This window comes from Labeo rohita, chromosome 2 (genome assembly GCF_022985175.1).
Source record: "Labeo rohita strain BAU-BD-2019 chromosome 2, IGBB_LRoh.1.0, whole genome shotgun sequence".
In the NCBI taxonomy this organism is placed as follows: Eukaryota; Metazoa; Chordata; class Actinopteri; order Cypriniformes; family Cyprinidae; genus Labeo; species Labeo rohita.
Genome location: NC_066870.1, coordinates 3,250,163 through 3,272,923, shown reverse-complemented (window position 1 = coordinate 3,272,923; position 22,761 = coordinate 3,250,163). Strand labels below are relative to the sequence as shown.

The following is a 22,761-nucleotide window of genomic DNA, read 5'->3' as shown; positions in this document are numbered from 1 at the left end:
AGTTCATACATCTCTATGCAATTTGGCACTGTCATCTCACGAACCCCTGATTCAGAATTTTATTTGGAAAGATACAGTATATGCACAACACTTCAGATAACTTTTACCTTTAACTCCTCCATGTTTTTCATCATTTCCCCAAGGAATTTGTAGTAGTCGCTTGAACGTGTCAAGAGCTCTATGTAGCGTGACTGCAACTCTGTCGCCTTTAGTGAAACAATTAGAAGTCAGCAAAGGCAGGAAATATACTCATACGCTCAAAATAAAGAAAATGCACATGAACTGATGTCAATTCACCATGTTTAGCACTATGTGTGAAACTTTGGATCTAATCTCTGAATCTTGGATGTAATGTCATTACCTCCTGCCTCAGTTCAGTGGATGGAGACTGCAGCATAGTCCTCTTGATGGGAATATTGAGCAGCGTCTCCAGTCCAGCACTGTAGGATGCCAGCTGGATCTCATAGTCCTGCGAGAAACAGTTTTATGAGAACTGAGCCTTTTGTACTGCTTGTATATACTTGCAATTATCAAATAAAAGAATAAGAGTCTCACCTTTATGGAGGCAGCGCATGTGTCTGAATCTTTGACCACATCATCCACTTTTTCTTTCTTTCCTTTTATCTCAGAATACAGAGCCTGTACGTTGACAACATATTTTCTCAATTACATATTTCATTCAAGCTTTACCCAAATCCAAAATACAGTTACTTAATTAGAACACGTCAATAAATTCTTAATTAGTTGAATTAAAATTGTGCTATGGAAATACGTTATTGCATTTTATTACTGCAACAAGATCTGAACCACAGCAGCAGATATGATACTTGCTCAAAAAGCCTTTTATAAACACTTTGTTAGAAATTCTTCTTACAGTCATAAGGTTTTGTTGTGCCACGATAGCAGAAGAGAAGTGCTGAAGCACAAATGACTTAAAAGAACTACTCCACATATTTATATTTCTATCTTCAGTGATAGAGAGGCCCTAGAGCAATAGTGCAGCTTTAAATAGTAAACTATATTCCATCAAAATAATTTTCTTTCGTACCATTTGCAAGTATTTAAAAATCAAGCAGAAACAGAAGCAGAGCTTCCTTGAATTCAGATGAGAAAAGTACTTACAGTACAAAAAAATGCATATTACAAAATATGAGATCAATTAGTTGTGTGAAGAGTGCACTCCTCACAAATCAACTGTTTCTTGTTTTTCACTGGCATGTCATACATTCAGTATGAGTAAAATACTAAAGTACTATTAAAACCAGATACTTTAAGACTTTAACTGAAGTGGTATTAGGCTTGTAATGGAGTAGGTTTCGCTGTTCGGTATTTCTATATTTACTTAAGTATGGTTTTCAGGCACTCTTTACACTCTCGCAAAAAAGGTACAAGCTGTCACTAGGACAATACCTTTGAAAAAAGGTACACCTATGTACTTTATTTACCCCTAAAGGGTGCACATTAGTACCTTTAAGTACATATTAATACCTAAAGTGTACATGTTAGTAAATATATGGTACATACTAGTACCTTTTGAAAATGTGATCTTGTCATAATATTGTCAGTGTGATCATTTCATCTGTCTAGGTAAGTATCTCACTACACTTTGTAGACTTTTGATTTAACAACATTTGTCCACATGTGATCATTTTATTGGGAGTGTATTGAACTGACTTTTTGCTGGTTCAGGTGGTCCATCAAACTATCCAGACTGTTGAATTTAGTAATCTGGAGGGCATCTTGGCGCTGACGTGTGTCCTGAATCCATTTGTTTATCATGGAGTTGGTCTGCTTGTAGTGACTCAGCTGTTTCTCTTGTTTCTCCAGGTCCCATACCCTGACAAACAAGTGTGAAAAATTGAATAAAACTAATTATGGTGGTGATTCCTTTTACATTTCTACAGCATTTGTCACTGTGTATCCTAAAAGTGCGTGTGGAAATTAAAGACAACGTCACAACACTATATTTCTTCCATACCTGCTATCAATCTGAGTCACAATACGGCGCCACCGGTCGGTCATCTGTCCAACGAGCTCTGAGTATCTGGACAGGTCAACATCACACTGGTGGAAAGATTTGTCTATTTGACTGTTCCAGTGCACAGCCTTGGACAGCTCAGACTCCATAGCCTTCAAAACACCTTTCTTCTGCTCCAGCTCTGCTTTCATGGTCTGCAGTGCATCACATTCAAATAGAAATATATATGTAACATGCTCAGTCAAGGGGTCACATTAAAATAGAGTTCACCTATATAAGTTCACCTTGAGAGTCATGAGGTACTTTTCCACTTCGTTCAGATCAAGTGAGGAAGTCTCTTTTTCTGTCAGACGAGCCTCATGGACTTTAATGATGTCCTCAGCCTGCAGGAGGTTCTGGAGAAGAGCCTGAAGAGCAGTGAGCCTGGAAACACAGACAAATCCTTATGAAAAAAACTATAAGAAGATTACTGCCAATTAATCAACATACTAATACCTTCTCCTATCACCTGTTGATGTACAGAAACAGTTCTAAGTAAGCCATTCATTGGTTAAATGAATGAGAAAGACAGTCTGAGCCTGATTTTTATCTGTACTGCTTTTTAACGTTCGCTTGTATATGTTCTTAGATCTTAGATGTTGAGGAGATGCTGTTCATTTACATTGCAAGGGCAAAAAACATTGACTTTCTATAACCCTCACCAACGCTATAGTTACCACAGATATAATACTGTTTACAACTGCTAATGAAGCCTCTGGAGATGAAACCCAGTTATGGTAAGCTGTGTTATGTTGGACATGATCTAATCAGTCGACTAATCACAACAGACTGGGCCAGCTGACCAATCAGAGCAGACCTTTTCATAGTGTCAGGCTTTAAAGAAACAGAGTGTGAAAAGAGGTGCTGCAGCAATATACAATATGAGAAAAAAATGTTTTTGTTTTTTTCTTTTTTTTTATGTATTCAGACCCAGTTTAATAAAAAACTTGCTAATTATTATAGGCAGTTTAAGCACAAGCGGACCCCAGAAGTGGACCAAAAAAGGTGAGAAAGGCTGAGATCAGGTGAAAAACAACAGTTCTTTAGCATCATTTTGCAATTAACATCCAATTAGCAATTACGGGGTCTCAGACTTTTGTGTTTGTGCTGGTGCTTTTTGGACCTAGTCCATTTCAATACGTATTTGGGGTCCAGGACTATGCGAGTATTGGGCATATTGAGTGTAACTCCATTACATTATGAAGGTAACAGTTTATGTTGGTCCTTTTTAAACATTCTGTTGACTATAAAAAAAAAAATAACTTTGCAACTATGTCAACTAACAGTCATGTTAACTATTAGTAGACTGTCTGCTTAGTATCTGCTTTATTTTGATAAAAATAAACACACATTCTACGCACTATAAGTAACTTCGCGAGTACATGTCAACTTATTCTACTGACCCTAACCTAAGAGTCTATACTCTGATGAGAGTTAGTTGACATGTAGTTGCAAAGTTAGTAGAATATCTAAAACGGAGTATTGAAAACAAATTGCAAATATGCTGAACTTTATGTGGTTCATGTGTTCCCTTTAGACAGCAAGACATTCAGCAGGTTTAGGAAGAGAACGAAAAAAAAAAAAAAAAAAGAAAATGTTTTAAATATGCTTGCCTCTGGATGTAAGCAGCTGAGAAGCCTTGCAGGCTGCCCAGTTTCTGGTTGATGTGGTCCAGTTCAGATCGCAGGTAGCGGGTCTGCTCAGCGTTAGTGCTTCCTTCCAGCTCTCTCAAAATCTTCTCCCTCAGACGCAGATAGTCGTCCCGGATGGTGTCCAGATCATGATGTACACCCTGACAATACAGACCAGGCACAGATCTTTAAGCCAATTTACTGATTAAATTCAAACTACCTCATATGAATCAAGAGATTGTCAAGAGGGGGCAAAAACGAAATCTGGATTTGATCTCAGTGCCCAATCTAATAATTCCACTTTTAACAGACTTCTATAAAGCATTGCACTCTAAAAGATTAGTTCACTTCCAGAACAAACAAATTTATTAATTTATTTACAGATAATTTACTCACCCCCTTGTCATCCAAGATGTTTATGTCTTTCTTTCTTCAGTCGTAAAGAAATTATGTTTCTTGAAGAAAACAATACAGGAATTATCTCCATATTGTGGATTTCAATGGTGACCCCAAGTTTGAATGTCCAAAATGTAGTTTAAATGCAGCTTCAAATGGCTCTAAACAATCCCAGCCGAGGAACAAGGGTCTTATCTAGCAAAATGATCGGTTATTTTCTAAAAGAATTTACAATTTATATACTTTTTAACCTCAAATGCTCTTGTCTTGTTTCGCCGATGCACACACATAGTCTGTGTAATCAATACAGTTAGGGTATGTCAGAAAACTCCCATCTCATTTTCTTCACCAACTACAAAATTGTCCTACTTCGCTGTTTTACCTTTTTTTTGTAAAGGGCGTTTGATCTTCGTTGCTTGTTCACTTTGTAAACACTGGTAGTTCTACAGCAATGTAGGACGATTCTGAAGTTGGGAGCTTTTCAACATACCCTAACTGTATTGACCCGGATTACACAAATCACGCATGTGCATCGCAGAGACGAGACAAGACGAGCATTCGAGGTTAAAAAGTATGTAAACTGTCAATTTGATTGTTTAGAGTCCTTTGATGCTGCATTTAAACTGCATTTTGGAAGTTCAAACTTGGGGGCACCATTGAAGTCCACTATATGGAAAACATTCCTGAAATGTTTTCCTCAAGATACATAATTTCTTATCAACTGAAGAAAGATATGAACATCTTGGATGACAAGTGGGTGAGTAAATTATTTGTAAATTTTTGTTCTGGAAGTGAACTACTCCTTTAATATAATATACAATCAATCAAAGCTGCCATAATCATCCACCCTCAAAAAGTGTTGAAAACACATTCCATTATTCTCATGCTCCAGGTCAATGACTGTTTTCCACGTTATTATTATTTATTGTACTATTGTGTTCTGTTTTCTGATTTTTTATTACAGAAATGTATTTTGGGAAAAAGTTAACCCAGCTTGGAAAATCTTCCATTTCATATAGGTAAACATGTGAAAACATACTTACCTATATTCATATCTTTAACATGAATGCCTCACCAAAGCTCTCTTTTTATATCTTATATCTCGCTTTACATGGGCAACTAAGGATTTTTGTGAAGACAAACTTTTTGAAATTCAGCTTTTAGTTGCTATATGAAATGGCAGTGGCCAAAAAGGATTTACAAATGATTTTTTTATTGATCCCTTACTGTAAATTCAGAAATCAGTAGGAAATTTTTTGTGGTGGTTGGTGAAAGAAATCAGCATTTTGGATTTGGACGCCAATAAAATTACAGTCTAGGCCTTGTATATGTTGAAATTTCCTTTTATCCCCATGAGAAACAATAATCGTCCAAAGAGGGCTTTAGGAATTTTAGGTTGGATAGGCTTTCAATGTATAGCCAAAAATGATTAGAGATTATTAAAACGTTTTTCATGTGTGTCTTTTGGGAATGACATGAGGTTGAGTAAATGAGGTTGAGTAAAATCTAATTAGCTTTTTAGGAATATGTAACAGATATTCACTTATTTTTTTCAGTCTGCCCTGTCAACAATCACAGAGATTTTGAAGAGTACTGAAATCTGATATTCTCAAAGTTATTCCTGCCACTGTATTACATTTTTAATTGGCAATAAGAAATATTTTTGTGCGGGCATGGTTTTTAGGCCAAATATTGTCTGACCAATATATTATGCCACTGGTGGTGATGTTTTTGTGTTTGTCTGTACCTGCAGCAGCACAAGTCTTTGGGAGCACTCCTGTACGCCGTTCTCCTTCAGAGGCACGTGGAGGTGCTGAATCAAGCCTGACTCCGCCACCTCCACTCTGCGTCTCAGAGCACTCAGATCTGACATGAGACTCACATTCAGACCTGAGCTCACCAGCTTTCCGTTGCTCACCGGCTTTCCATCGGTCTTGACCGACTTCCCATCTGTCACCACTTCTATTTTTACTCCATTCTCCCCTAGAAGACACACAGAACAGTAACACAATAGTTAGGTTTTTGTTTAAAAGTACATGAATAGTTTTAGTACCTAATATTATTGACTTTTAGGTGCCAATTTGCATGCACCACTGTTATTTTAGTATCACTGAGATACTACATTACATTTTATTTTTATACATTTTTCATGTAATTTTAATTTTACTTCATGTTTTATTCATTTTGTTGTGTGTTTTTGCCATTTTTAGTAGTTTTTTTTAATATACACTACTGTTCAAAAATTTGAAATGTTTATTTAAAGAAGTCAAAGTAGCATTTATTTGATCAAAAATACTGAAAAAAAACAGTAATATTATGAAATATTATTGCAATTTAAAATAACAGTTTACTATTTAAACATACTTTAAAACATAATTTATTCCTGTGATGCAAAGCTGAATTTTCAGCACCATTACTCCGGTTTACAGTGTCACATGATCCTTATCCTCTAATATGCTGATTTATTATCAATATTGGAATTTTTTTTTTGCTGCTTAATATTTTTGGGGCTGGTAATTTTTTCTCTCTTTTTTTAAACTTTTTAATTTTAAAGCTGTGTTAAATTAATAAAGTGATGGTTAACATCGATGGTTAAGATTTATAATGTTAGAAAATATTTCCATTTTGAATAAATGATGTTTTTTTTTTATTTATCAAATAATCCTAAAAAAGTATCACAGGTTTCAAAAAAAGCAGCAAAACCATTTCCAACTTTGATAATGAATCAGCATATTGTTAATAAATCAGTTTTCTGAAGGAGCATGTGACACGGATGACTACAGTAATGGATGATGAAAATTCAGCTTTGCATCAAAAGAATAAATTATATTTTACAGTATATTAAAACAGAAAACTGGCCTGAACTAAAAAACGACAGAAGTGTGATCCAAAGGTCTGCTACATTTTAGTGAAGTTTTAGTGAACACTGAATGTTATGTCTTGTAGATGGGTTAATTTCTATGCACCTAACTTCAGATTATTTCAGTAGACTGACATTTGTACAGAAAATAGGCAATCAATGAACTACTGACAAGTTTAATTGTTTCAATCATATCTTGATGTTAATCAGAGATTAAGTCTACAGACCCTGCCAGAATCTGTGGATTAATACATATTAATCAGAGTGCCTTACTATAGTTGGGCAGCTGGATCACCAGCTGGTCATAATGGGATTGAGCTCCTGTGTACTGCATCTCCATCTTTCTCTTTTCTTCATCGCTAAACATTTCGGAGCCGAGACTGTTACGCATAAACTCCTGGTAGTGGAGCTCCAGGTTCTTAATAATGTTGCGGTACTCTTCAGGACGCATTTGCGAGAGCTGAAACAGACAGAGAACAAGATGTAAAAAATGAAAGATGAAGGCATTTGTGAAACAAAATTCAAAGTCAAAAGCACACTGAGTAAAAGATTGATCTGATCAATTCATACCATGGAGAGTGTGAGGGAGTTGATGTACTGGATGTCCTTCATGCAGTACCTCCAGGAGATCAGACTCTTGATGTTGATGTACAGCTTACTCCAGATGGACATGATGGCTTCGTAGTACTGCTCGTTCCTGTCAAGCAATCAGTTCATCAGTGCATGTCTGTACTATAAAACGATCGGCTGCTCTGTGATCGGTGTGCATGTGTGTTTTGGTCGTACTTGTTTGCCAGACTGATGCTCAGAGGGTTTGGTGGTGGGATGATCAGACACACTGACGGGATGAGCATGTCCAGTCCTCCGGGTCCAGTCACGTGCCACTTACTGCGCTGAGAGTTGTCTTTCAGGATGCCTTCATTCCCTTTCATAATGCCCTTCTGTAACAGCCAAACTATGTTTCAGCATTTCATTTGGTTTTGTAGAGATACATACAGTGTATGTTTACATACTGTTTCTGGGAAAATTAGGTCTAGCTTTAAATTACACATGAACTAACCTTTTGAAAATTACATTAATCACAGCCAAGTGCTTAATTCAGAAAGAAATGCATTTACATTTCTTCATTTACAAATGAGGAATATAACAAAGAGATTCATCCTAACATGAAAAGTGGTAAAAAAACTAAAACTGGAACTAAATTAACTCCCTAAAAAACAACTGAATTAGTCACAACCACATTAACATTAAACTCTCAATGGCCATGTTAAAGGGATCGTTCACCCAAAAATGACAATTCTGTCATCATTTACTCACCCTCATGTAAACCTGTCAACACATTAGTTTCAATTTCATTAAAATCTAAAAGGTTCAGGTATAATTATTTAATTGTTATATTTTCTGTTTCATTATAATTTATGTCTTATTAATTTTGTTGTGTGCTTTTGCCATTTTTAGTAGTTTATATATATATACATAGTTTATATATATGTCTTTATAGTTGGTTTATTTATTGTTTTTTTAACATTTTAATTTTAGTTCCATTATTTTAAAATGAGAAATGCTGCCTTGGCAATTAGTTGAATGAATCTGTATATTTGTTTTACCTTTTTTCAATTACTGTTCTTTTTTTTCAAGTGACAGAAATGTTTTTTAATGGTTTTACTTTACTTTCAGTTTTTGTTTATTATAATAACCCTGCCCTGAACTAAGAAAAAATATAAAAGTTTAACATTGAGTGGGGGGTAATTTCCATGCATCCATGCATGCTTAATCAAAACACAGAAGATTTAAAAAGCTCATTAAGTTGCCACAAATCAAGAGGTTTAATGCCAGTCTTATGAGGAAATATCAGTTTATATAATGAACATACATTAATTTAAAAACATACATGGATTGAAACACATGGAAAACACAGAAGCTTATTCACCATATGTGATGTGCTCTGTGTACAGGATGTAGGCTTTTATTTACATCATATAAAGTGACCATGTCTATTCACAAGACTTGGATTAAACTGCTCATTTCATATGGATTCATTTAAGATGACATCTTAGTTTTAAATGGAGGAACAGAAACTCTCAGGTTTCAGTAAAAATATCTCATTTGTGTTATAAAGATGAGCCAAATTCGTACAGGATTGGAACAGCATGAGAGTGAGTAAATGCTGGGTGAACTGTCCCTTTAACAAAGTCAGTGTTTGTGATGTTTAATAACAGATGTTACTCTTCAACTGTCCTCCTACTTCTTAACACATTCCATTAGCTAAAACAACTTCTTATTGCTACTCTGTTGTGGTGCCTGATGAGAAATCACTTGCTGACAATGCCAAATGAAAATCGTTTTACAGTGTATTAAATCTTGGTAATGCAAATGTTAATCATCTTATTTTAAATTGCATGTCACATTGTATTACTAAAGTTAAAAAAATGTTTACTGGCAACAAAGATTAATGTCTAGATTAAAAAGCTTTGCTGATTATGATGCCATCATAAATCAACATTGCAATGGCACATTATTATAGAAGTACACTGATGAGCGGTGACACGGTCACATATTTGTTAGTCATATTTGTAATTTATTACTGTACAGTTTTTTTTTAACATTAGAGTCATTATGTAACTTAAAATCGAAGCTAGTTTTGCACCAATGGAAGACTTTTCATTTTGTTATGAGAATGGACAGTGCTCAGTTTTCAGCCCTTTTCCAAACCGCAACTAACATGTCCTTCTGAATAGCACTTGACTATATATATTGATTTTCAAATACTACATAGAAAATAAAGAGGACATCAGTGTGGATGTGAGAGTGACTGACCTGGTCTTGTTTGAAGTCACACAGAGCTTTGACTATGACCGGACTGCTGCTCTTCTCCTCCGGGTTACGAGGCTTCAGACACACGATGTTCTTGGACTTGCTGACCAGTGTCTGCACCTGCCTCTTACTCTCCATGATCCTGTCTTTCTCTTTCTACACACACACACATACACGCTCAATTATTTACAAAACGATGAAGTGCAGTCTCATCATATTTACATACGAAATGACACTGCAGAACATCATATGTTATATATTTGTTGATGTAACGTTTGATCAGATGTTTCAGTCTCACCTCCAGGTTTTTGAGCATTTCTGTCAGACTCTCCAGAGGTGTGTTTTTGTCACTGGTGAACTTCTTACAGATGCTCTCATGGTCTTTCTGCAGTCTGGTGTACGTCTCATTGGCCTCCTTGAAGAACTACAAAGGAATGATAACAAAAATAAAACTTCTGTTATCATTTACTTCCCTTTACGTCCAAACCCGTATGAATTAGTTTATTCCATAAAACAAAAAAAGACTAATTTTGAATAAGGACTAGTTGTTCTTTTTCATGCAATTACAAAATCACCGTATACTGTAAGTCTCATAAAAGTACTCCACACACCTTGTGATCTATATATTCCAAGTCATCCGAAGCCAAATGATTTCGTGTGAAGAATAAGTTGGAACTGAAGGCATCATTCACAGCACTTTTAAACACTAAATCAATAATTTGTCTTTTTAAAAGACAGTCTTATCTTCACTGATGCTTTCTGAGAATGGTTTACTATTGCTAACAACAAAACTGAACATTATCTAAATCTCTTAAATACATTTGAACATTTATGTGTGTACCAAGGTTATTTTAGCTTACAAATTTATTACAGCATTAAAAATGTCATAAAATAAAATAAAATGTCATAAAATAAAATAACATTTTAAATTTTCAGTAGTTGCCTGCAACATTTCTTATTTTAATTTGGTTTAATATTATATTAATATAATTTATATGAAATAAAATGTGTGTATGTGTATATATATATATATATATATATATATGTATATACACATATATATATGTGACAAAAAACAAAATTACCAAAACTTTAACTAAAAATACCTTTAACTAAAAATATTTATATATAAAAACTATATATATATATATATATATATATATATATATATATATATATAAAAGATTTAATATGTTAATAAAAACTAGTATCTCAGTCATACTAAATAGTATGTCAATGACACTAAACTACCAAGTGTCAGACTTTTTATCTGTGACAGCCGATTATATTTTCAAAAATACTTTTTGAAAATCACTTACTCTTGCTAAGAACAATACAGTATAGGGATGCATATTTATCAGCTGATTTTTGATTATTTTAAAGCCATCGGCATATCGGAAATAACCGGAAAAAGGCAGATACCGATGATTTATTAATTAACTGCATGGAGACAATCAGTTGCCGGTCTGTTGCATAATCGAGCATTTTTCTCTGGGCAAAATAATTAAATACTTTCCAAAACAAAATTAAATCTGTACAAAATATAGTTTGTCAGATACTTCATTATTATTATTATTATTATTATTACAGGCAAAAAAAAGTTTAAAAAATAACGCTATTAACTGGTATTTTTTCTACTAAGGGTTTCAAAACTGTAATAATACAGAGGAACGCAGGAACAGAAATGTTTAAATACAGATTCTGCTTAGAATCGTTTATGTATTTATTTGACCAATTGACCAATATTGTTATCAGAATTGGCCGATAATTGTTTGTTAAAATCGGTACCCATATCGGCCAAAAAAAAACCCTTTGGGTGCAGTACATTTATATCACTACCACAATAAATATCATCATATCCCTCAGCAGTAGCCCTTAGCTATGACCAGTTGTTTTCTTCTTTATACACAGCAAACGACCAAAGTCTTACTTGGCTATAAGCAGCATTCTCCTTCAGGTGAACATGGATACACTTGGTGATCTGCAGTAACCAGCTCCACTGGGTTTGCAGTGTGTCCATATAAGCCTGAAAGAACGAGAGAAAAGTGCTTGTTTGCAGTGATGTGCAGAATTCCTTGAACAAAATAATGCATAACCCATTCTATAAACAAGTTGCTAAATAAAAAAATATATAAAAGCTCATGTTTGTAAACCTAATACAACAATGCGAACTAGCTTTGAGTCTGTACATTAAGAGCTTCAAGCTTTTGTTGCTTACTAGACAAAAAAGAAGTATTACTCATACCCACAGCATGAATGAGACAAGACTAAAGACCATCATGCACAGTTATTATGTAAACTACTTGTATAGTCTGTCTTAAGTTATGTGTATGTATAGTCAATTATTTATAGTATATGTATAGTTACATGTATAGGCTTAAACAATTGTTTCTACGTCTAGTGCATGTATGTTCATATTTATGTTTATTTATGTAGCACTGTGGTCCTGTGAGACACGGCATTTCGTTCCACTATATGCGCACACATGTAGCGGAATGACAATAAAGCTTGACTTGACTAAATTTGTTATTGTTCTAAGTTGAGCGTGAAGGTGTTTGCTCACCTCTATCTTATCAGATGCTGGGTGCTGGTTCTTCAGGAGGATGTCTACCTTTGCCTTCAGTTTATTCAGCTCTTTCTCTTTCTCTTCCAGAGCACTCATCAGTCTCTGACAGGAAGGATGTATTTTATAAGCCAAAATCATCAGGCATTAACATGACAGGAAATAACTGTCTAGCATAGTTGAGACTAGCTTTTGTTCATTGTCTTAATGTCATTAAATGTGATTGGGTTTTTTTCTGTTTTCCCATGCGCACATTTAAGTTTTATTTCATCTGTGCATGCATCTCAGTGTCGCTGATGTCCACCTGTTCTGTTGAGACATCACAACTGAATTCCTGTATTTTCTGTACACCTCTGCTCTAGCTTCTATAGCTAAATTTTGCTCTAAATTGTGTAAAAAAAAAGCATTTTTTATTTTAAAATTGGTATATTTGTTCTGTTGGATCTTTTGACAAATTGCTTGTGCTCGTCCTCATTTGTAAGGCACTTATATGTAACGCCTTACAATAAGGTTTGCATTAGTTTAAAAAAATGCTTTTAAAGATTCTGAGTTCATTGTATCATTGAAACATGCATTTACTGTAAAAGCTGTTCTGAAACAATCTGAATTGTGAAAATATGCATGTGTGATCACTTGCATTGGTGTATTTTGTTTTCTAATGATTGTGCATGTCTCCTTACTGAGTAGCTCTCTTGTTTTTGTGGGATGTACTTGTCGATGTTTTTATCTCCCCAGTCAAACACCAGCTCCTCTTCCTCTCTGTCGTTGACCCACATGATGGCTCTGGAGATCTCCTCGATGATGTTCTGCAAGTCCCGCAGCTGACCTATACGTGCGTGGGACATTTTCTACACGTAAGAAAAAAGATCAGAATATACAAATGATTGTTAATAGTCTCTACATAATATTCTCATTTGTGTTATTATATAGTTTTGATGACTCCACTATTATGAGTAGGTGTGTCAAAACTTTTGACTGTCAGGGACAAATGTTGACAAACAGAAGACATGAGAGTTGGCAGTGTATAATCAGTTGAAGTGAACTCGGTCAAAGTGTAGAAACATCTCAAAGATGATAAAGAGAAATGGGAGATGTTTTATTAGCTGACCTGTAAATTGTCCCATTCTTGGTCCAGAGCGTGGAGTCCAGCCTTTTCTCTGCTCTGCATCTGAAGCAGAAAGTCAGTACATGTTTATAAAGCAACACTTGAATCAGTTCTGTGAATTTATTTAAATGTCATTTCATTTTAGTGACATTTAAATTCAAATTGCAAAATTCGAATTTGAATTCAAATTTCGGTGGAATTTAAAATGCATTCTAAACTGCACAACTGTGTTCAGTGAATTCACTATCAATGCAGTGAGAGTCAACAATACGCCCAGGCATCCAGGCCTATGTTTGCATTAGCATGAGCATGTGTGCTTACAGCTCGCGCTGGCAAGCGCTTTCAAACCACATACCAGTTCATCCCGTGCTCTGTCCACTTCTTGGCTTCTCTGGATTGAACTGTGGAACTTGTTGTGATTGAGGATTTGTTGGCTGATGGTCTCCGCATCATCACCAAAGGGTGCAGTTTCAATGAGTCTCTGCAACACACAAACACACAAGCCGATTTAGACATGTGCCTACAAACACAACCAACTGATTTACAGTCTTCTGGAGTGTCGCCACACTGTAATTATCATCTTTATTTCAAAAAAGCAGGGTTAGTTAACTTAACTCGTGTTTCGAAAGCTTAACTTTCAGGGAATGTGATAAACCACAGCAACTGTGAACCGAATCTGTTCCAGTGGGTGTGACAGAGCAATATAATTATAAAGCATTGCTGTGACACAGCAATGTCAGTTTAATTCTACCTCATAAATCTTAAACTCAACACATTCTCATCTCTGTTTTTCTGTGACCCTGGACCACAAAACCAGTCATTAGGGTCAAGTTTTTTAAATTGAGATTTATATATCAAATGAAAGCTGAATAAATAAGTTTCTGGAATTTGAGGGGGTAAAAAAAAAAAAAATTAACTATTCAGAAAATCACCTCAGCAATGCATATTGATATATTTACGGTACGAAATTTACAAAATATCTTAATGGAACATGAACTTTATAATAATAATTTTGACCCATGCAATGTATTTTTTAATATTGCTACAAATATACCCATGCTACTTAAGACTGATTTTGTGGTCCAGGGTCACATATAGTTAAACTTTTACAATAACAAATGCAATGCATTTTCAAGTCACTATCTGTCTGTTGTTCCAAAGATTCTTATTTTGATTCTTAAGTTTCATACGGCATCCCAATTTGCATACTATTGGTCTTAAATATTACATGAAATCAGAATCAGTGTCTGAAATCACAGTACGTTGAGATGGGCATCCCAAAAATCTATATATTTCCAACGGAAATTCAAAGTGCATATCCATGCACATTTTATCAGCAAATACTGACCACAATTCATTTCACTTCTAATTAGAATTAGTCTCAAAATGTGCCTACACATTCAAAAGTATACACTTTTTCTTTACAAAAAGAGTACTTTTAGGGCATAGGACAAGGATAACATTAGATTCTGTTGTTGTAATATTCACGTCCTGTGTTTCTTCCTGTTGTTCACTGGTTTCCCTAGTTAGAGTTTACCTTCACCTGTGTCTAGTAATGGTTTAACATTATCTTGTGTATATATAGCCTTCCTTTTCCTAAGCTCATTGTCGCCTATTGTTTTTCTTTGCGTGTTAAGCATGTTTCCATATCCATGGGTTTCCTCCTGCATTCCTGTATTCCTGATTTATACTCTTATTTCACTAAAAGCTGCAGTTAGATCCATGTCTCTCTTTGCAACCCTGTGACAATACATATAAGGCACATCTGAACTTATGTAGCAAAAAATAGAGATATAAATATAAATCATAATTAAATAAGACCACGTTTCTAAAACTGATAATAACCAATGTTTGTTCTAATCTATTTTTGGGAAACCACAGCTTCTGCAAATGTGATATTTTTCACTAGTGTCTGAGCACATGTAGATGTTTGAGCAAAAGTTAATAATTACTGTGATTTATAGCCTCTAGGTGGCAGTGCTTAATCGTTACCCTCAGCTTTCAACTAGTCTCTCTTTCACACTGATCTCAGAACAGTTTCGTGGCTTCTTATATAATGTCTAGGAATTCGGATTAGGGTCCACAGGAGGGCCACATTTTTGTTTTGGTGTCTGTAGAGTATTTGAAGTATTTGTCCTGACAGAACCCAGCAGAGATAGGAATAAAAACCACATTGAACCCGTCACACCCCAGTCACTCTCACTGCTTTTGTCTTGGTTTCTTTTGCTTCAGCCACTCCCTGTTTTTTCCTCCCTCCTTCCTGCTCGGGCGAAACAATGTGTGCTCTGTCTAACCTGTAGTGAAATGTGCAGGGGTGTGTGTGTGTGTCACAGGTAGATGATAAGTGTGCAATATTTGTATGAGCATATGGTTACTAAGAAATAAAACAACAAATAAACAAGCAAAGAGCCTGAGTGGACCTGACAACACAACATTGACTTATCAGTGGAGTGAATTTGAAGAGGAACTACTATCTGTTTGTCCAGTCAAAGGGAGTGGCCAAGAGAAGAGAGCTTTTATTGACAATGCTAGTATTCACTCAGGGCTAAATTCAGTCAATCAGTGCAAGCAAGTCTTGCATGGTGTCTGCAGGTTTGACGAAAGTACATTTAAGACATTATGTAACCCTGGAGCACAAAAGAGCACCAGTCGTAAGTAGCACGGGTATATTTGTAGCAATAGCCAACAATACATTGTATGGGTCCAAATTATCCAAAAAATCATTAGGATATTAAGTAAAGATCAAGTTCCATGAAGATGTTTTGTAATTTCCTACCATAAATATATCAAAACTTAATTTTTATTTAGTAATATGCATTGCTAAAAACTTAATTAAAGGTGTTTTTCTTAATATTTTGATTTTTTTTTTATTTTTTTTTGGCATTTGATTCCATATTTTCAAATTCCTATATTTCGGCCAAATATTGTCCTGTCCTAACAAACCATACAACAGTGGAAAGCTTATTTATTCAGCTTTCACACATAAGTTCTCTTAATGTAAATGTCTAGCAAGCACACAATGAATCATATAAGCAACATTTCAAAGTTTTAAAAATACAGCTTCCAACTTATCACCATTGCTTTTTAATTAATTTGATCATAAATTAATTGTTTAAAAACTTACTCTACCTTCTGATCACAATGCAAAACAGTGATGCTCTTTCTCAGTATTTTTGTCTTTTTTTCTCATGCTTTTATTTTACTTCCAAATGCTTTTACTTGAGAAGCAAAATGGCATGATATAAATCTGGTTCTTCTGTGGAATTTTAATTATGATTAAAACATGAACAAATATCTGCCAATGTAATTAAACAAGTTAATTCGAAAAAGATTTCATACCGCATTGATAGATAGTTTGAAGCATAACTTCCATCATTTTTAAGGCTTTTGCATCTCAAGCAAATATATCTTGATTTAACCCTAGTAAAATAATAAATATACTAAAATGTATTTAAAATACATTTATTTCATGCTAAGTATACTACAAATACATGTACATATTATGTACTTAAAATACCTGCAACTGTATATTTAAAGTCTGCTAAATTGAAACAACTAATTGTGTACTTAATGCACTTTAATTGTGCGGACATATTGCTAAAGATCTACTTAAGTACATTTGATTGTGCTAAAGTGGAACTTTTGCAAATATACTTTACGTACACTTTAAATATCTTGCATTTAATGACTGATATTATTTAAAACTCATACAATCCTCATCAACAGTGACATTAAAACATATTTTAGGCTTAATATTAAGAAATATGCATTGTGCACAAGTAGTACTTTAAATAAAGTTTATCTACAATATATCAATAAGGCTCGAGCGATATGTCAGTAAATATGTTAGTATACTTGAACTATACTTAGTATAAAATAAATGTCTTTTTAAATCTATTACTTTTTTACTAGGGAAGGATGTCTATTTTTGTGTTCGAAAATAAAAACACTGAGGACAGCATTCTTTTTTTTGCAATTCATGCAACATTTGATGCCACAATTTTATGAGTTCAAGACCTTCTGCTCTGATTTACAGCTTCTTAAGGTCTTAATTTGTGGAATTGCAAATGAAGACTTTTAAAGACCCACAGAAACCCTGTCTTGCGTTTTCTGCCACTCATTTGCTTTAAAGCAAAAGTGCTCAAACGGGTGGGTGAAGTGGGAGTGTCACAGAAACACCGGGTGTGTCTCCTACTGTAGGTGTGGATGCCATACAACTCCACACTTGCACATGTAACAACAAGTTACTGTCTAATACAGGGAGTCTGATACACTCCTATCTCTGTCTTTTTTGGAAATGCGTCAGATGTCAGTGGGTCCGGATGTCAGATAAGCCAGAATCTAATTACACTCACAGGCACTGAACCAGCCTGGACATGAGGGGGAGGCTGAGGTGTGAGAGTAAATTCCAGTAAACTGCTGTCATTGTGGGCTGTACGGTCTGTAAGCCCTGCACATGTCTTTCAACAGGGTGAGAAATCACCATCTTCACAACTTACTACTATTTTCCAGATAGCTCAAGAGTCAAACTGGGCAACAGATCTGCTTTGGTAGTTCAGCTCCAACAAAAGCTTTATGGTTTGTGCCAAAATTAAACACAGGAAATGTTTTCGCACTTACATTGGAAGTTTATCGGGCAAATATAAAATAGATGATGTCAGTAAAGCATATCTGTGTTTTCTTGGAATTTCCCTTCAGTGTAAATACAGTCAAAATTCACCCAAGAGTAAAAACACGTCATTTAATCACCCACAAGTTCTTTCAAACATCCACACATGAGCTGCTGTTCCCCACTGGAAGTCAATGGGGACCACAAACTGGTTAGCCAAATTCTTCAAAATATCTACTTTTGTTTTCAACGTACAAACATAATTCCTCCAGGTTTGGAGGGTGAATAAATTAAACTTCTGTAGTTGACAGAATTTTGGGTGAACTATGCGTTTAAGTCCAAAAGCTGATGGTAACAAATAATCTACAGCAGTCAAAAATTGCAAAATTGCAAAACACTGCACTGCTGATGTCTAAAAATAGCTAAGATTGAAATGAATGCCATTAAGTTGCATCACATTTATCATCAAAATGTTGCCATTCCAATAGAAATTTTGCATGAGAGCAAAAAAGTTCACAAAGATTACACTCATGTTTAGGCTGCTCATGCGAATCGCTGCATTGCTTTCAGAAAAAAGGTACAAAAGTTCTCGCTGTGATGGTAAGCTTTCAAAAGGTACTACTATGTGCACTTCAGATAGTAATATGTCATATTCAGTACCTTTAAGTTACTAAAATACACCCGTAAATAATGTACAAAAGTATCCCTTTTGAATATATATATATATATTTTTTAGTATAAGCTATATTTTCAAGACGGCAGTGGTGACAGCAATGGTAGCAAAGGAAAAGAAAAAAAAAAGTTACTATACTTTGAATTTTACATGTACTCAAATGGCAAAAACACTTCTTTCTCTCTCCTTTTTCTTGACATATATTTTTATTTTATCATTATCAATAATAGCAATGTGTACATACTGGATCTACATAATATATTATTATTATTACCACTACTTCTACTGTTATTATTATTACTTATTTATACAAACTTTTTCGTCTCACATGTATTAGAAGGCAGGGGAGTATTGCAGCACAACACATTGCATGTTTGTCCATATGTTTGTCTTTGGTTTTGGTGTACTTCCTTTGTTTTGTTTTTTTTTTACTGTTTTTTGTTATGTCTAGTTTCAGTTTAAAAAAAAAAAAAAAGAATAGTTCCCGGCACAATGATAGCTTTTGTAACTTTTTCCCAGAAAGTGCACTGACCGACAGAAAGTTGCTTGGTTTGAAAGTGTCTTCTGTTTGAGCTGTGCTTTATACAACTCTAGCAATACAATTTGCTTCTTTGTGTCTTTTTTGCACACAGAATTGTGCATTGTGAGATTTAGGTAGTCTTGACAACATTAAGGGATATAGATCATTAAATGTACCACATCTTACTGTCGACAGTGCACCATGCGATTAAACAATACGACAGTTAAATAAGTTACTAATTAGTTAGATTGTTTTGTTTTTACTAGATAGATGGAGTATTATTGAGTGTTTTTATATTCATTTATATTTCCAAAGAATGGCTCATACATAAGGAGCAGGCGTGCTGTTTTAAACTGTGGCACAGAGACAGACCTTTTTCTGGTTGATCCATGCGACTGCATCCTCGAAGCTCTTGCTAGGGTCATCCCATGTGGCAACGGCAACTTCTGACCCGACGAGCCGACTTCCTCCACCGCCCATGGCGGTCCTCCTGAGAGTGGTGCCTGTGATGGAGCTTCGAATATCTGCGTGAAAGGCATGGCATTCGTCCACCCTGAAAGACAGAGCGAGAATTAGATACTTTGCTTTTTAATCTACAATCCTCTTTATTTTATCTTCAGGAATTGGTAGGGTGTTTGTTCAACAACTGGCATTTTATGTCATACTAATTGATTTGTATTAAGAAATTGCAACTTTTTTTGTTATAATTGTGAATAGTTGCAAGAGAATCACAGTTTTTAAACCAATTACAATGCTCCCAAAGTTTTTTCAAAATTGTGTATACTTTAATTATCAGTGAGACAATAATGTTGCATGCTTGAGATGAATTATGAAACACGCACTGTATTGTGCACCATTTACAATCAATATGTTACTAAATTTGTGCAAAAATGTGAAGGTATTAGCTGTGAAATTAGCTTTCTTATGTGGAAAAAATTGCACTTAGTAAATATTGAATGTGCACTAGGACTTCAAATCTTAAAAGTACATTTGCTATAGAATTATTTTGGTATTGCTAAGATACTGTTATATTTTTTATTAATATTTTGAATTAATTTTATTATAAGTTTTGCATTTTGATTGAAGTTAAAGTTCTAGTTACTTTGTTTTTGTTTCAGTGTCTGAGTAGTTTTTATTTTTGTTTTAGTTATCTTGCTTGATCAATTAAAAAGAATAAAAATACAAAATGTTCCCTTATTAACTAGCTGAAATAAAATAATTTTAAAGATTTTTACATTTTATTTTAATATAGTTTAATGTATTTTTAGTTTAGTTTTTTAGTTTCAGTTACCTACAATAACTCTGATTTACTGTCTGTACCTTTTTAACAAGTGCTTTTTGTAATAACTTTTAAAATAAATTTGACTTTTAAGTACATTTTAAATCATGTCATTGTTTGCTGTACACTTATTTTGAGATGTTGACTTACATACTAAAGCACATGCAACATAACTATAATTTTAACTTGAATGTACTCATTTGCAACTTTATCATTATAAATGATAAAGTAATGAGTAATTACATATAAGAAAGTAGATTTTCGAAACCTCCACAATGCCAAAAATATCCACATCTGAAGAACCACCCACTGCTGCTGAACAACTTTCACAATACATTTCTAGTTACTGACATTTTACTCATAGTGGGCAGGGCTGTATGCTAAAGCGTGCATTATGTGACAGCATACTAAGAAGCTTCCATTTATTAATGTCAAAATTGCATGTACCAGCGGAGGATCATTTCATTGGATTGACCGGCATTGCGTAAATCCATGGCGTATTTATTCATCTGGTCTATCAGAGCCGCTGCCGCATTCATGTTTTTGTCCACTTCAGCTGCTGGTCCCATCTGCAGAAAAATGACAGACAAAAAGCTAGAATCTTAGAAAGTTATAAGTTCGCATGCATAAAACTTTGTCAAAATGTGCATAAATGACACTTACATTCTCTAGGATGTTTTGTGCTCGATTCAGGTAGCCCATACAGTCTTGGAAAAGCATCTGAGCTCTTTTTTGAACAGAAATGGATGACATGCTAAAAAAAAAAACAGACAAGATAAACCAATAAAAACACACATTTTGACAGATCATGTATTAGATCACTAATTATTTAAGGTATTTTAAAGCAAACTAATATTTAATGTCTCGTTAAATAGATTTAACCGTCTTCCAGTTAAAAGACAGATTAGAACATATTCTCAACTGGGAATAGTAGCTGACCTGTAGTGTTTAATAACAAACAACCCAGGCTACTTTATGAATTACATCATGTACCATTTTAATGCATGCATTTACATGCACACAATAAAAGCACTGTCTGATATGTGACCACATAACAAAAATGCAGAATAAAAAGTGCATATGCACAATGGTCATATTTGACACTGCCAATATTGAACATAGATGTGGACTCTTTCATTCTAGTAACTTTCTCTCAGTAAATTTCACCAAAACACATATAATACAAATATAACAATTGTTGACATACAGTAAGTAGTGGGTTGTTCAATGAAATGCTCAGATAATTTTCTTATTTTATACTGCAGACTTTGAATAAGAATTAAAAAAACTTTATAATTTATTAATGGAAACTCACCTCTGTCCTCCTCCGCCTCCTCCTTGTGAGTTTCTGGAGAAAGTGTGTGTAAAGGTCTGCGTATAGCCATCATTGAAGTCCGACTGGTATCCATTTCCACCCATGTAGTACTGCGCACCGTCATTCCGGGGTAAACTGTAGCCCACGGTGGTCAGATCGGGCCGGGAGTTGGATCTGCGGCCGATCTGGTGCAGTCTGGTCTGAGATCCGGACAAACTCATCTCTGCAGAAGAGCGCAGCACCAATTCAATGACCAGTCTCAACCAAAGAAACCGCAAGGAAAGTTATAAAAGTCCTCTGTTCTCCTCTGCTCTTGTTGCGCGTCTTTGCTTGTCGGTGACTGCGCAGATACTGGTCACTGGACTCTGGATAGTTCCGGTTTTGCAGTTAGACCACACCTGCACATTCTCATTGCTGCGCGCCTCGTCCGCCCGCCGACAGTGTTCCCAGAAGGTGCGGCTCATCAGGCGCGATCTCACTCATCGTCACTTTCCCACGGAATTCTTTCATACGGCCAGATAGGGATTCTTTTTCTTTTCCCTTAAAACATTTTTCACAACTTTTTTCATTACTTGAACTTCAGCCAACAAGCTGCACATGCATTCCATCAAAAGCTGAGAATGTCCTGTGATTTTTCCTGTTGTTGTTATTATTATTATTTACTAAAACAAAACTTAAATATTTTTAATAAATAATAAATTATATTTTTTGATGACTTGATCAGTTGAATTACTTTCAGATGCTTATTTTAGTACTTTTTCACATTTTTGTCATTACTTGAAGCAAGCAAGCTGCAATATCAAGCAGTCTCAGAATTTTTCTCAGAACTTTTTTACATAATTATTTTTATTAATTACAGTTGAACCCAAAATTCAAGTTAAGAATGCAAATATGCCCTTTTTTATTTTTCTTTTATATTTACAGTTGAAGTCAAAAGTTTACGTACACCTTGCAGAGTCTGCAAAATGTTAATTATTTT

The 22,761-nt window shown here is 34.7% G+C and overlaps 1 protein-coding gene across 2 annotated transcripts in view; it reads right to left on the bottom strand.

Moving 5' to 3' along the window:
- The window catches only part of dspa (desmoplakin a), a 28,285-nt gene extending 6,130 nt beyond the window's left edge, over window positions 1-22,155 (bottom strand). The window contains exons 1-22 of one of the 2 annotated variants that reach the window (XM_051129817.1): window positions 21,783-22,155; window positions 21,131-21,221; window positions 20,915-21,036; window positions 19,561-19,741; window positions 13,742-13,867; window positions 13,390-13,449; window positions 12,962-13,129; window positions 12,282-12,386; window positions 11,649-11,744; window positions 10,017-10,142; window positions 9,722-9,874; window positions 7,691-7,845; window positions 7,475-7,601; window positions 7,178-7,364; window positions 5,792-6,027; window positions 3,631-3,809; window positions 2,263-2,401; window positions 1,979-2,172; window positions 1,675-1,837; window positions 556-639; window positions 362-469; window positions 108-206 (exon numbers count right to left, since the gene is read on the bottom strand). In XM_051129817.1, coding sequence (XP_050985774.1) covers window positions 108-206; window positions 362-469; window positions 556-639; window positions 1,675-1,837; window positions 1,979-2,172; window positions 2,263-2,401; window positions 3,631-3,809; window positions 5,792-6,027; window positions 7,178-7,364; window positions 7,475-7,601; window positions 7,691-7,845; window positions 9,722-9,874; window positions 10,017-10,142; window positions 11,649-11,744; window positions 12,282-12,386; window positions 12,962-13,129; window positions 13,390-13,449; window positions 13,742-13,867; window positions 19,561-19,741; window positions 20,915-21,036; window positions 21,131-21,221; window positions 21,783-22,003 — 3,120 coding nt within the window. In that variant the 5' untranslated portion in view covers window positions 22,004-22,155. The remainder of the gene's footprint in view (window positions 1-107; window positions 207-361; window positions 470-555; window positions 640-1,674; window positions 1,838-1,978; window positions 2,173-2,262; window positions 2,402-3,630; window positions 3,810-5,791; window positions 6,028-7,177; window positions 7,365-7,474; window positions 7,602-7,690; window positions 7,846-9,721; window positions 9,875-10,016; window positions 10,143-11,648; window positions 11,745-12,281; window positions 12,387-12,961; window positions 13,130-13,389; window positions 13,450-13,741; window positions 13,868-19,560; window positions 19,742-20,914; window positions 21,037-21,130; window positions 21,222-21,782) is intronic. The other variant, XM_051129824.1, reaches the window with a different exon arrangement.
- Between the last annotated feature and the right edge of the window lie 606 nt (window positions 22,156-22,761).